Genomic DNA, 15,886 nt, shown 5'->3' with positions numbered 1-15,886 from the left:
ATATTCCTTCTAATTTTTGCTGTGAACATTTATTTATTTAAGCTAAACTCCAGGTCTTGAATGTTGACCATAAAGAAGGCTCAGATTTCCTGCTACTATTTCGTACTCTCTTTTTCTAAACAAGGGCAAACAACATATGTTTGCTGCATTAGCATTATACTGCCAAAACATCACTCTTAAATGAAATCATCTATGTATTTTTGGTAGAATCTTATTTAACAACTTCCACCCCTGACAGAAACAGAGTTAAAACAAGGCTGTTTTGTTTTCACTGAGCAAGTTTGATCACTGGTTTACTAGATGGCGCTCAAAACATTTTTCCATATGCTCTTCTCAAAGAGAAACTGACTTAAATGTGGTTTACCTTCACCAATGAATGAAGGCTTTTTTCACCAAACATATCCCAGAGGAAGGTCAGGTCTTCCTGGCTGTCCACATGTGGCTGCAGCTGGGCTGGCAATGCAGCCAGCAGCTCATACAGACCTATAAAATGAAAATAAAACACAGAGTGTAATCTAGGGGTGATCTCATTAATTTCACTTAACAGTTCTGTGTAATTGGCTGCCTGGAGCATGTCATTTTAACTGAATACGGAGTCTGGAGTACCCAACATAACATTAACTTGTAGAACCAAAAGGAACATTTTTTAAAAATTACTAAGAAGCAAGCATTAGCAGTGTACTTTTTACCTTGTCACAGTTGTCAAGCTTCTATATCCGTATGTATTTACACAAGGTTACACAGAAAATTCGTAAAGGTTTTTTTTTTTAAAAAAAAGACAAAACGAGAAAAAAACATACATTCCTTTGCTTAATCGTTATTCCATTTCCCTTGATGTTAGCCAAAGAGTGAAATGAGTCATGAATAGGAAAAACTTCCTTAAAAGAACAGAAACTGGATAGGGTGGTCCATTAAAAAAGGGTTCGTGGTTTCTCTAAATATTTCTTGCTAATATATTGCTTAATATTTTTTTTATCCCGTGTTCAGTAGGAACCTATAGCAAGACAAAAGGAACCGCTTTGTTTTGCAGCACTACACCTTAAAAAACAAACCCAACACAGCTTTCCCAGAGGCATCCCCACAGAGCGATGTTTCAGTAACAGTTTTAATTTGCAGGTATCCAAGGCTCTGCGCAGGGTTAAAGCAATTGCTGCTCCCAGTTATTTGTGGCACACCTCACCAGCGGGCTCCGAGGGGCAGACAGTAGCGCAGTGTTCCACAGTAGCATGCAGCAGAAAATATCCATCATGCACACAGGCCATCAAGCTGCTGTCCAAGAAATGTAGCAACAGTGTTTGCAGCAGTCCTCTTTAGGGAGGTAACCTGGCATGAGCTGATATCAATTCATAGCACATGTTTAATTTTCCAGTGGGATTACTTGGGGTAAAAAGGACAAAATGCCTTTTTCTCCTGTCTGCTGTCTACAAAAACACCAATAGTCTCCCGGGATCCAAGATACATGGTCCTGCTATTATTTTTAGTCTGAGTAAGTGCTGCTGTTCGTCACAAGGACGGATTTACAAGATATTCTACTAGCAAAGAACGTTATTGTGAGTTATAGGTTGCCTATCATTATTATGCCTATTATCTCCCTAAAACTCGATCTCAAATATTTACCAGTAAACATAATTTCACAGCCTTTCCAGGCACCACATATCCCCTTTCAAAATTACATACAGCACCTTCGGGATCTGATTATTTAACATTTTTGTCTTTTTACTGCCTTTCAGTAAAATATTCTGGAAAAAAAACGTTCCTTCCAGATACATTCTTTTTGTGGTCCAAGTGTTTTGGTGGTTGACATTCATTTTCTTAGAATCTTGCTTTTATTTAAATCTGCTCTTGTTTATCCTTCAGAAATACTGTAAAAAGAGGATATAACTCAAGCCACTACAATTTTGCATGGATAGAAAAAGAAACCCAAGTCTTGCCTACCAAGACTCCACCAATGACTGAACAAACACCCGAGGAACAGAAGTCTGAATGGGTCTCTTGGCTCTTGCTTTCTGGATTATTAGAATTTCAGCACTTTGTTTAAAAAGAAAAAATAAAAACAAATTCAGAGTTTCCCTGGATATCACAGTAGCTGAAAAATGACATCAACAGAACTTCAGGTGAGGAAATAAGTGCGTAGGAAGAACAAATATTAAAACTGCAAAATTTACTTCAATTTACTTTGTCCTTAAGAAATTCATTTAGGTAATTAAAATTTCTTTACACTCAGCTTTCATTTCTGCACATGGCCACTTTTGTTAATGCAAATGAATTCACCTCTGAATAACCTGAAGGTTATTAAAAAATTGAATAAAAAATTCAAGGTAAGCTTACACTGTGGCCTAACTTCAGGAACAATTCACATGTGCCATTCAGAGGAAAGAAGATACTAACTTCAGCCGTTCCGTCCACATTAGAGATGCACAACAAATTAAGGGCTTAAATTTCACATATCATCTACTGTCAAAATATTCTATGCTGGTAAATATTGCCCCTTGAACCTTTGATAATTAATTCCCTGGTGAAAATAAAAGGTTCCTGATGGACTAACTCTTACAGTAGTGATACAAAGTGAGACTGTATCTGCTTGTAAAGAGACATGGTTTTATGCACAGAACTGCCTGCAATCCAGGACAGAGTAATCTGGCAGGTGCTTACATACCTTACGGCTTCCACACCCAGCTCAAAAGTTGCTGTGGGCTTCATTTACTCATAGAGCCCTGAATGCCCCTTCTGGGGAAGTGGGTGGCTTTGTCTCACCAGCCCTACTGCTAGCTTCCACGGAAATGTACCCCATTTATGCAGCTCTTCTGGAGCAATGGAGAAAATTAGGCAGGTGCATTTTTTCCAATACTATGGTTATGTTTCAAATGCTGCCCTGCTTTACCTCTGCAGTCCAATGTTTGTAGCTTTCACCCTGAAGGTGAAGAAAATCAGGATCCAGCTCTTCTCCGCAGCAGAAGAGCCCCAGCCACGCAGCGTGCCAGGGAACACCGCTCGCCTGCTCTTTAGACTCCTCTTGAAACCAAGCATTATGTAGCCAGAAATAAAATTAAAATAAAATAAAATAAAATAAAATAAAATAAAATAAAATAGCCAAACAAAACTTCAGCAGGAAGAGGACCTGAGGTTTTTAGCTGGAGAGAGCAGATGGTAAAGACCAAATTTAAAATAGTGAAATTCCAACATCCAGCTCAGCTCTACCCTCTTTTTAAACACAACATGACAGCAGCAAAAGGTGCTGGTACATGTGAAGGCTTAGCTTCACGTAAGTGTATTTTTTTCTTGTTCCTTCTGCTGTGCCCAGTGCCATGGAATCAAAATTTCTCAGATGGGCATTAAGGTCTTTATACATAAAGAAAAACTGTGTATTGTTCTTCTGCCCCTTGCACCAACTCCTTAAGAGCTAAAACATGGCATTTTATTTGTATCTCAGCCAGACAAAACGCATTGTTCTGATGTACTGCAGTGGAAAGAAATAGTGACAAGTGTGGCTGGTGCACTGCTAGCAAATGGGATTTAAAAGCAAGTGCTTTTGTGGTAAGGACAGGGACCAGAAAATTTGCCACACTGCCATAAATTGGTAATGCCTTCAGATGACTACAGACATATCGGCCTCGTTGAAATGACCACTGACTTGTCACATCCACCTTTCTGACACCTGAACAGTAGAAGATCAAGTCTCTGCTGCCCTGCAGCTGTCACTACGTGGAGTTGCTTCCATGCAGCAAGGTAAGCAATCCAAATTTAATACTGGAGACTTTGCCTTAACACATCCTCAAACCGATCCCTAAAGCTACTAAATAGCATCTCAGGTGCTTCTGGAGGCCAGAGCCAGAGGCCACTGCAATCAGTGTAAGTACCTCACTGGTTTTACTGCAGTCAGGCTGTTGAAAGCAGATTATTATTACTATTATGTTTTTAAATCCTTTCAGTAGAAATTAGAAATATTGAAATGCTGCTGCACTGAACTTCATTGTCACAGGCATATCCCGTGTACTGAGACGGGCCGCTATGGGAATTAAAAATGCATTTTCCTTGCAGTAGCCATGGGATGAGACACAGCTCCACAACCGAGAGCTAAACGCTGCTGTCCTAGGCGCGTGGCTGCCAGCCCTCAGCTGGGCTATCAGTCTCAGCGCGATGCTTTCTTCTCACACCTCCAAGTCATCCAAAAAGCAGGGACCTCCTAGTAAAAAAAGTATTTTGCACACATTTTTGGAAAGATGCCTACAATTTAAACTAACACACACACACACAAAGTTTTTAAAAGGCTCTAGAAGCTGTTTTAAAAAACAAAAATCACAAAAAGCTGAAAAAAATCATGGGTTTTCTGAATGCCTGATGTTGGCAACACTGTAAAGAGCCTTGAAAAAAATAAAAAAAAATAAAAGCTTTTTTATACAATGTTGCTATTCTACTCAGGTCCTTGTAATTTTTTTTTAGTCTAGTTTGGCTAAATTTAAGCAAGTTTTATATTTAAAAGGAATCACATGTCCACTGGGATTTTCTAGTATCAAAATACTTCAGGTGTCAAAATTCAGTAAAGTAAACATGACTTACACAAGAAAAACTCATTTACTTCTATTTTTAAAAGCAGAACATTTATTCGGAGGTCTCAAATGACCTGAGCATACATTACAAAAATTAACAATGAGTTTAAGCATGGAGATGAAAGACTATTTTGCAACTATAAAAAAGGAAGCAAGTCCAGTCAGTCCTACAACTTGGAGGAAAAAAATCTCACATCACAATGTAATCACCCCTGGACTTTCCCAAATCATTGAATCAGAGGAGGAAACAGGGCCCTTTCTAGATGAAACACGGACACCTAAGCCAGTGGCAGTAAAAAGAGTCCAACTCCAGATAAATAAGGGAACTCCCAGTTTTAGATACCAGTATGCTGATATTTATATTCGTGTTATATAAATTAGATACAGTGCCTAAGATGAACTAAGATGTGAACTACGTAAAACCTGTGGCATGGCAACACTACTGAAAGGGGCAAGCACTGCACACAGTAATAACATAAAACCCTTGTGAGAGTGGAAGGGGTTGGGGAATGTTGGAAGGTGCTTAGATAGCCTATGAAACCCAACTAGCTCCATCAAGAATAAAGAAATATAATAAATTAACACCAGACATACGATACACTTTCCATGAAGTTTACTTCATCCAAGAAAAAAAAAACACAGGCAATTAAAAGCAATGACTAGATAACCTTGCTTACAGAAATAATCCCTACTAACTATATTCATGTCAATAACCTAATACACATACGAATCCTAAAACTAAAATTTACAACAGCTTTTCATGGATAGAGAAACCACTCTGAAGATTTTAGACTTGTTGCAGTCACAGAGTAACCCAAAATGGTTGCAAAATAAGGCTTGTAGCGTTCTGCCAGCCTGGACTAAAGAAACAATTTCAAGGGAAAAATCCAAGTATGCTTGAAAACACAGCATTGTCCCAGCTTAAAAAGGTAATCGATAGATTTCACACTTTTTTTCTATTAACACAGTTAAGCAGCTCCCGTCTTCAGGGTATCTTCAGTTTTTCCTAAGCTTAATTAATACAATTTAGTTTTATTAGATCCGAGGAACAGAGTGTATAATAATGACAATCCCAATTTAAAAACGTTTAACCTAACTTTGCACATGCAATAAGATTTAAGACTGAGAAGAAATGGAAAGCTTTTAAATCAGAAACAACAGGACATAAAGAATTTTTCCAGTTCTAGAAAATTGCTTCCTTCAGAGTGTTATATTCTATAGCAGACTGCTTGTTCCTAGGAGGAGAATAAATGGCTAAGCAATTGATGAAAGTGTTCCCGGACTGAACCACTCACACTGCGGATTCCAGATGCTCTACATTCTTGACATCAGAATGGAAAAATTTACTGTTAGTCTAGAGAAATTTAATATCACCATTCTTGTCATATCCTTCATAGCTTCATTATTAGGACAAGTCTGTGGAAGCTATAAACTAGCGCTAAATGATAAAAAATATGGTCTCTGCGTTCCATCACTCTCTGCATATTACAAGAAAACACCAACTTTGTTTTGGTTAGCATAGGGAAAAAAAACAGAGACAAATGGATGTGTGTTTGCTTTCGTATGTTAATTAATTTCCCAAATTAGCATTCTGGACAATGATGCCAGACTTCAAATCAAAAATTTTTACTGTAACTGAGGGGTAATAAACACTAAAGAACATATATCTAAGCCCAGAACAACACTGTAAAATTTTATTGTATTAATAAAACGGGACACACCAACCTTTAAATTTTCCACTTTGTCAAAGGTAAAATAATCAGCACCATTTGCTGCCTTTTATAAGAAGCTGATATTTTTTCACATTTGAACTGTACTTTACAGTTCAATAAAGGATCAGACAACACTCTCCTTACACAAAGCAAACAGCCCTGCAACAGAAACCCTTGTTCTGACATCACTGCTGCTGCAGAGTAAAATCAAAGTCACTACCACCGAATATTGAAAGTTGTTTCACTCTCGGGTTTGAGATCAGTCTCCATGCACACGTTCACATAAAAACATTCTGTGCAGATATGGATTAGGACAGACATACTCCACTGCCCTATCAGACTCCAGCTGTACGATGACCACTGGGTGCTCAGTCTGATGTGCTACAAATAGTTCTTTTGTATGTTCCTAATTCCCCTGAGTGTATAGGCTTCCTGACACTGCAAGAAGACTTTATCACTGGTTCTTTAAGAAAAATTGTTCAATATGATTCTATCATGTACATTTTTTTTTAAATTTTGCAATTTAGTGTTCTATAAAAACATTTAATCTAATTTCCAGAAGATAGGAAATACTGAGTAACCAGATAACTATAACATGCAGGTCATCAGCACCCCGAAAAACTATCTATTTTGTTTTCTTTACTAATTCACAAAGAAGCAAAGTGCTAAAATCGTTACAGGTGGCACTAATTAAAATGTCAATGTTCTATTTTTTTATCCTAATGAAAGCAAGAATTTTGTAACACATACCCTCAGAGAACAAGATTACACGTTCAGTAAGGGCAGTACAGTATTCTGACTTAACAATTGTACCCAATTTTTATTCCTCCAAGCTAGAGCAATTTGTTAACCCGCCTTAAAGCAACATTATGACAGAAAACGCTGAAAGTAAGCAATCGTTTAAACCCATCACTTTTAAAAATATTATTTCCTTCAAAATGGAAAAGTCTTTAGTTTTGGAACTTGGCTACAGAAGCTACAGAATCCGCAGTTGTTTGAAACAGTTATTGGTCTTTTAGGATTTGTCTCAACATGTGTATTTCAGATTTAGCATACCGCATACCGGCGCGCTCTGATTCGAGTTAAGCAGTTGATCCCTACTCGCATTTGTACAGTGCGAGACCGAGTTCTTGCTTGTACAGCTCATCAAACCTGGTTCAAAACTGAAACCCCTCAAAATATCCTTACGAGGCACTCCATCAACAAAGATACTTTGAAAATTCATAAAAATACTTTCACGAGCATTAAGAAGCTCTATTATTTGCAGGAATAATACAAATATAAAGTTGTGTTAAAGTGACCTATCAAACCAAATTAATGAGCAGCTTGTGGCGAGCTCGTACAAAGATCTGACGTGCATGTTTGCAAAAACCCTTGGCTCCTCCAAAGAAGCCTGCATACTACGACACCTTGAATAACCTTGACTAACTGACTGGTCCTTTGTACAGACGTCAGCCTGGGGAGTCTGAAGTATTTATATCTAGATCTTCATCAACACTAGAGGAGGCAATAGCAAGTATCTGGCAGGCAGTCAGGAAAGAACTCATTCCAGCACTAGGATGTCAGAAAAAGAATCACCGGGCATGCTCGGCATGTTTAACTCTTCAGTCACAGCTTGCAAGGTTAACAGACCTGGTGCAGGGAGGAGTGGCAAGGAAGCCTAAATGTGGCGTTTTTCATCTGCAACAGGAGGCTGCAATATCTCATTAAGAGACTGGATGAAGACTTCTGACAACAGAAGCTGAGACTATTTTTAACTCAGTTGTGCCTAAAAACACTGGAAGGACCATTTGACTACCATGTAGCTCGGCCTTCCATTCTGTGTCTTAGGAATGGACGACAACACCCTACAATCTATGTGATAGAGATGACAGCACTGATGTCCAAAAACATGCTTTAATGTAAGTCTATCCTTGCACTATTGTGTCTCACTGTATGACTGAGTTTAAAGTTTAATGGTCAAAAGAAGTTATACCATCCCCTCAGTCATATAAGCACACACAGGCATACAAATATTGATCTACAAGTCTACACAATTATATAGGTATATAAAGAAGAGTCAAGTACATCTCTGCAGTCTCAAAGAGAAGTCTAAAAAAGGAAACTAGGAGTGGCAAAATTTCGTATTTCATCCCCTAAAATACACACTGCACTGAGGTGTGCTTTTGCTTTTTTGTCTGTTTTTTTGCTTGTTTTTAACCAATGTGTTACCGTAAAAGCAAAATCGAACTTGAACCCATGTTCCACAACAAGCAACTATCAACTGCTAGCAGGGAAGCTTCTCACTACCTCAAAGCAGTACTAAATTTCCTTCAGATTAACAGCTTTAGCTTTTATTAAAACAGGCAATACTTGACCCCACGTTGGGCTGAGAAGCCACAGAACCTTTCATCTGACAGTAAATGCACACAATCTGCTCCGCTAGCCGAGCTGGATTCTGGCAGAGTTACACTTGTGCGTTACAGCATCGCAGTCTGCTCTTGTCAAAGGACGTTTGGCAGAAGTGGGAATTGTCAACCCTCGCTGTAATTACAGCTTCTCCTCCAACGAAAGTAGCTATACATTTAAGACTTTGGTTAGAAACAATAAAGACTGACATACTTTCAAATTTACCGCAAAACTACACATTGCTCACCAAAAAAAAAAAAAAAAGAGAGAAAAAAAAAGTTACATTCCTGCTGCCAGACCATTTGAAGTTAAATTTGTGTCCAAGAACTGTAACAGTTTCAAGGAGTTTACCACCAGTAAATATAACTGCACGCATTTTCTGATTCCACACGGGTGAATCAGTCTAGCATAACATAAAGCATTACACCAAAACAGAAGAGTTTAGAGAAATTTCATTCTCCTTTGAACAAATTTTCCAACACTCACCGTAAATGTGTTGATACCAAAATACTCTTTTTTCCCCAATACCAGAAAGTTATATTTTTAAAAATTAAATCTGATAGCAATTAAAGCTAGCCATACACCTCATACTTTCCCACATCTTTCACGTTAATGCTAGCCTACAAGCCATTTAATGCCTCTGGCAGCTGGAGATGGGGAGAATTCAAGAAAGCACGGTAAAATATTGGCTCTATTTAGTAACTCGGTGCAAGTTTTGCCTCAGCTAACGTCCTGGCTGTCATGAAATCTAGCCGCATCTGTGCGTTTCAAGGCGGGGAGCAATTCAAGCAGCCGTGCGATCGCAGTGCAGCCAAGGGCTCGGGCACTACGCGCGCCACGGCACACTGCCGTGCAAGCCGGGCTCTGCGGTGCGCAGCGGGCACGTCGAGGCTCTGCTCCGTGCGTGCTGGGCTTTCACCCGGCCGCTGGGCCCGTCGCACGTCGGCGCCGAAGCAGAGGCAGCTTGGACCTGGTCTCTGCCGCCCCGCAAGCGTTTTGCTGGCAGCCTCTGGCGGAACAGCTACTCCCAGGTCTTTCCTTCATCCTTCTCCTCAGTTCCCTTTCTCTTCATCTCGTAACAACAAACCCCCAGATCTTGGGCCACCATTTTATTGCATTTTTTAAGCAGTCTGTAAAAATAGAACTCCCTGGTTTGTAGCTCCCTCCTCCTGCTAGCAACTGGTAGAAAAGGCTAAAATCTGCAGCCACCTCAGCTTCATTTGCCCTTCAGCCCCGACAAACATTTCTCATGTCCCGCTCTCGGCTCAGTCAACTCCTCAGCTTTCTCTGCTTGTCGGTACTTTTCTTTCTTCTCTCCACCTCTTTATCCGTTTTGTTATCAACCACTTAGTTAAGATTATGCTAAAGCTGGCAAGCTCATTAAAGTGTGTTAGTAGTAAATATAGGGAACACATCCATACCAAAACAGTAAAAGCAAGGATAGTGTCTTTCAACGTCCAGGTGACTGCAAAAATCATCTTTGAACTTTGCATTGCTCTCCCTCGTCACTGGCACACACCCGATACGCACTGTGGAGCTATCGAATCACCATAACGGTCTAGCAAAGAATTTGTACCGTTATTAACTACATCCACATCAATGGCATGCAGCTTCAGCAGTGTAGATAATTATTGGAGAATCACAGAGAAATACCCAACGTTTCAAACAAGCTTCATAGCTTTATTTTGTGTAATTACAAAAGAGAAAACACCAAAACCAGGAGTCTATTAAAGCCATGGGAACTTACACTTCGGTTAGCAACAAACGTGATTTTTTCCCATTTAGAAACTAGTGTGTATTCAGTTTTATATGCCTATAATACTGGGGGAAAAATAACACTATCTGGCACAGCATCAGCGGCTAATATGTCCTCAAGAAGGAGCTAATGTAAGCCTTGCACATTTTTACCGTCTATAACTTAAAATATTCAAATTCAAGAACTGTTTCTGACTTTCATTATATTTAAGCAATCTCACACAGTTTTACTGGGGACCAAACTTGGCCACTCCATGTGATATTCCTGCTGACAACACATGAATCACTAACACAGAGTCTGCTTTGCACATTCTTGCGCTAGTTTTTAAGGACAAACAGAAAAAGCATTTTGAAACCCATCAGCTGAGCAAGCTCACTAAAGGGCTGTGAAGAAAGAAATCTGTAACAACTTTACTATGTTTTTCACACTAAAACACCACCTCACAAAGCACAATGATGTCATCTAGGCTCCACCAAAGTCAGCAAGGAAGCTGCCATCAACTACTGTGAAGCCAGGAGAGCGAACAAATCTTCTTAAACAGATAAGTGAACGCTAGATCTCACAGACTTGCTTCACCTGCAAAAGTGCAAATCTTCATTCTCAGTCTTTGAACTCTACGTGATGGGTTTGCACGCTGAGTTCAAACCTGTGGAACATGGAAATACACCAAGCTTCAGATGCAGCCTCACGCAGGAGCTCAGCCCTTCAATCAAGATGGTTGCTTTCAGATAATTTTGACCCAATGCCGATGGGACAATAAGCCTTAAGAAGATCACCTGCCTGTTGTCAACAAGTAAAACTATTTAATGTGTGCACGTGTGTATGTAGAAATGTGGGTGCAAACACAAACCTGTAATTGATAAGAATGTTTTCCATTTTAACATTTTATAAGAATTTTCTGACATTCACAGATGACGCATTTCTATCAATTAGTTCCCAGTGAACAATCACTTGTTTTCAAATCCAGGTTTACTTCTACTTCACCAGGGTGGAACAGATACAGAAATAAGCTACATTGGGGTTTTGTTTGAATGTGTTAATAAGACAGAGTCTCAGCAAACAGACTAAAGGAAGTTACCTTCCCCACACTAACTGCACGTTTTTGTTAGGTCCCCATCAACTAACTAACTCCACAGCACTCCACACCGACTCCTCTCCTGGATCAGAGCAGTTCCAGCACATTGCAGGCAACAACACTTGTTCCCCAGGGGTCAGTGTTAGGGCCCATCCTCTTTAATATCCTTATTGATGACTTGGATGAGGGAATTGAGTGCACCCTCAGTAAGTTTGCAGATGACACCAAGCTGTGGGGAAGTGTCGATCTGCCGGAGGGGTAGGGAGGCCCTGAAGAGGGACCTGGACAGGATGGGTCAATGGGCAGAGGCCAATGGGATGAGGTTCAACATGGCTAAGTGCTGGGTCCTGCACTCTGGTCACAACAACCCCATGCAGCGCTACAGGCTTGGGGCAGAGTGGCTGGAAAGCTGTGCAGAGGAAAGGGATCTGGGGGTGTTGGTCGATGCTCGCCTGAACGTGAGCCGGCAGTGTGCCCAGGTGGCCAAGAAGGCCAACGGCTTCCTGGCCTGTGTCAGGAATAGTGCAGCCAGCAGGACCGGGGAGGTGGTCGTCCCCCTGTACTCTGCTCTGGTGAGGCCTCACCTCGAGTGCTGTGTTCAGCTTTGGGCCCCTCGCTGCAAGAAGGACATCGAGGCCCTGGAGCATGTCCAGAGAAGGGCTACGAAGCTGCTGAAGGGCCTGGGACACAAGTCCTGTGAGGAGCGGCTGAGGGCGCTGGGGTTGTTTAGTCTGGGGAAGAGAAGACTCGGGGGAGACCTTATTGCTCTCTGTAACTGCCTGAAAGGAAGGTGTGGGGGACTGGGGGTCGGCCTCTTCTCACAGGTAACTGGTGATAGGACTAGAGAGAATGGCCTCAAGGTGCGCCAGGGGAGGTTTAGGTTGGAAATTAGGAGACATTTCTTCTCAGAAAGAGCAGTCAGGCACTGGAATGGGTTGCCCTGAGAGGTGGTGGAGTCACCGTTCCTAGCAGTGTTCAAGGAGAGGTTGGCTGTGGTGCTTAGGGACATGCTTTAGTTGGTGATGTTGGTAGTAGGGGGATGGTTGGGCCAGATGATCTTGGAGGTCTTTTCCAACCTTAATGATTCTATGAACACACACACACACCACCAGTTTATGCAGTGAGGATGAAAGAGCAAGAGGAAAGGGGATCTACCCACCTTTGAACAGGGAGCAGCAAAAATAAGAAAATCCATTTTTTAGTGTATCTTTTTTGTTGTTTTTTTTTTTTAGTCTAAGTGTGAGAGTTATACCAGAAAAACAGGGCTCTGAGGTGGATCATGCTGCAGATTAGAAAACATCTGTCCTATAACCAGGACAGAGAGCACAGTTTGATGTAGTCATTAAAAAAAACAAAACAAAACACACAAAAAAAAACACATTAATACCTATCATGCCCTTCAAGAGAAGCAGTAAGAAAGTGGAAAGAAAGAATTCTCTTTTCCTTCCAAATGCAAATGTTTATTTAAAAAAACAATTTTATACCTTGCAGTGGAAAACAAACTGGATTTGACAAACACTCAGTATTATTTAAGCAGCAAGATCTTAATGATGCATACCGTACTTTACTACTATAGATTTCATGGGACAAGGACAGTTGAGCTTTATCCCACATAATTAATTAAGATGTACTTGGAGTATCACACGCATCAAATAGGACAGTAAATAGGACATCAAATAGGGCTGGGTTTTGAGACACTAAGACACACAATTTAAACATCAGTGTGTTTTTTTTTCATTTGTTCAAACAATTTTTGTTATTAGGAAAATATGTCCATTGCTATTCTTTCTGGACATACTAACATTCTTTAAATAATAAAACTACCAATATTATTAGCATCAGGCACTAGTCATCACACATCCTCCTACTATTCATCTTAAAATTTTCTTGAGACTTCAGAAAGCATTTGGCCATGTAATATTAAAAAAAAAAAATAAGGCAGTTTTTGGAAGGACACAAAAGATTATGTGATAAAGGAAGAAAGTTCCACAGTGGAAAATCAGCCTAAATTAGACTACAACATCTTCCAAAATTCAGCTTGAGTATACTCAATAGCTTCAACTGTGACAGAAGTGAAGCATGTATTTCCATGGAGAAGAAAAGTGAGGTAGATAGAGGTAGGATTTGGGAAGATGGTAGGCTAATACCTCAAACACAGAAACACACACGCCCCTCCATCATTAAGGGAGAAAAAGTAAAAGAAACAACAACAACAAATTCTTACAATTCATCTTTTCACATGTACATGAGGTGTGAGGGGAAAAAAAAAAAGATCACTGCACTATGCAGTCTATTTAAAGTAATAATTCAATGAAGTTCCTTACATTATTTTTGGTTTCCTGACTTGAAATCTCCCTCCTCCTTTTCAAAATCTTGCTATTACTTCTTGTGCATAAAACTATATGATCTAGAATAACAAGCAGAGAGGTGGAAAGCAATGATCTTTCAATTGTAATCTCAGTGGGATGACCTATTTACCTAACACCCTTGAGAAAAAATACTAACTTCACTTGTCCCTAAAACAGAGACAAAAATATTGCCAGAGATTGCACACAACAGCAAGATTAGATTTAACCTTTGAATGTAGCTTACTATTGCTACAAAGAAGGTTAAAACTACAGAAAGCTACATATCTGCACTCCAACTGCCTGCACTCAGTGATAGGAACTGGACTCTGATTTGGAAGGCAAAGGAAGGAAGAGAACTTGAGACAGTATTTTTCTTCTCCTAATTTGTTAAAGAAGTGTCAAAACTAAGTAGTCTGTGTTCAGAAATAACTCCGCTGATAACTAACTCACAGAGGGGATAGTCTAGACTGCTGCAAATATTAAGGCATGTATGATATCATCATCTTTTTTTCTCCTCCTTTTTAAAGTTAACATTGTAGGAACCACTCTGAGGTGAATCCAAATTCTTCAGATCCATATTTAGTATCTGTTTGGGGGCTGGGGATAGGGAGAAGAGGATGGTGGGACTTTTAAAAAGTAATTTATTATTTTTATTAAACCTGTGGCGTTCCATATACTTACATTAACTTCAGGAAGAAAAGGTTATGTTTAAAGTGCTAACTTACGCATCTGTTCAGACCACAATTAATTATCTTATTTGATGATTTCTTGAAACAGAGACTGTAGACTTAACAAATAAGCTCTGGAGGAAACATGCAGTACTCCTTGGCTTGCGTACCTGTGTCACTTCCAGATCCAGTTGATAACGCTGGCATGATTTAGTCTGCAGAGTATCACGCAGGAACGTCAGGCTAGTGCTCTGCGGCCAGGAGGCAGAAGTTAATTTCGGTTTAACTGCTTGCAGCCAAGTTGTCTACAAAGATTTATGCAATCTCCCCGCTTCTCCTAGAAAGAACGGAAACAGAATTTTACAATTAAGAACTTTGTTAAACTGTAAATTACTGCTGCTAACCAAACCCAATCATTATCACAAAATAAGCTTTTGATTTAAGTCTCTCAAAAACAACAAAGCTCTTTGCATTTATATAGAACTGTTAAGGTTTTTTCCCCAGGTGAAACACGTTTTGTTTTCTTCAGTCTAGTCTGTAATCCCATCCCACTGTAAAAATAACTTCACACATTTCTCTCATGTAAATTATACTCTAACTCTAGCATGTCAGGTATTTGGGAAATAAAGTGTTCTTTAAATAAAAACAGTGAATAATTTAAGTCACTCTAATTTTGTTACTACTTTTCACAGAAAAAAAAATTGCTTACATGTTAATTTATTCCATGCTTCTACTCAAACTCTTTTCAATCCATTTCAGTACATTTAAAATCCGACATGTGATTTTTATTTGTAATCTGGAAATATAAACTAAATTTTAACTGAAATTATAAAAATCAGGACTGTAGCTAACACTTATCCAGGGTAAATGGCAACTGGATTTATGGAGCCATTCTCATCATTCTCACGCAAACTATATAAAGATTTTTTTCCTGTAATTCATTACCATGAAGTCACTTTTTTTTTTTTTAGATACAGTTTTTAATTATTGCATAGGCCTACAAACATTAAATTTGGGTCTTTTGTTTTAACCAGCTCTTGAGGAAAATTCAGAGAAAATGTAACAAAAGTATGAACCAATTTCAAATGTAAGTGAACATATTTAAATTCGGGTATGTTAAAATATAAAACTGAAAGAAACTCAAACTCTTTTCACAAGACTGGAAATGTTTACTAATAGCAGGGCAGGGGCTGATGTGTTTGCAGGGAGAAGGAATGGAGAGGGTGAAGTAGAAGCTTACAGAAAATAAAGTAGTTTCTCCAGATTTCAGAAAACAAAGTGTCCTTGAAGAAAGAAACCAGCATGGTTCTGCCTTAGCATAAGAAATTAAACAAAAAAGAGAGCATTTTGCTGCTGCTGTTGCTGATTTGGTTTTTGTTGTTTTTGTTTGTT

The 15,886-nt window shown here is 39.4% G+C and overlaps 1 protein-coding gene across 1 annotated transcript in view; it reads right to left on the bottom strand.

Moving 5' to 3' along the window:
- MPP7 (MAGUK p55 scaffold protein 7) overlaps positions 1–15,886 on the bottom strand; it is a 150,179-nt gene that overhangs the window by 93,846 nt on the left and 40,447 nt on the right. Inside the window, exons 3-4 of the mRNA XM_050708827.1 lie at positions 14,665–14,831; positions 365–483 (exon numbers count right to left, since the gene is read on the bottom strand). Coding sequence (XP_050564784.1) covers positions 365–483; positions 14,665–14,701 — 156 coding nt within the window. The 5' untranslated portion in view covers positions 14,702–14,831. The remainder of the gene's footprint in view (positions 1–364; positions 484–14,664; positions 14,832–15,886) is intronic.

Source organism: Cygnus atratus, chromosome 2 (genome assembly GCF_013377495.2).
Source record: "Cygnus atratus isolate AKBS03 ecotype Queensland, Australia chromosome 2, CAtr_DNAZoo_HiC_assembly, whole genome shotgun sequence".
In the NCBI taxonomy this organism is placed as follows: domain Eukaryota; kingdom Metazoa; phylum Chordata; class Aves; order Anseriformes; family Anatidae; genus Cygnus; species Cygnus atratus.
This window is presented reverse-complemented; position numbering and strand designations above follow the sequence as displayed.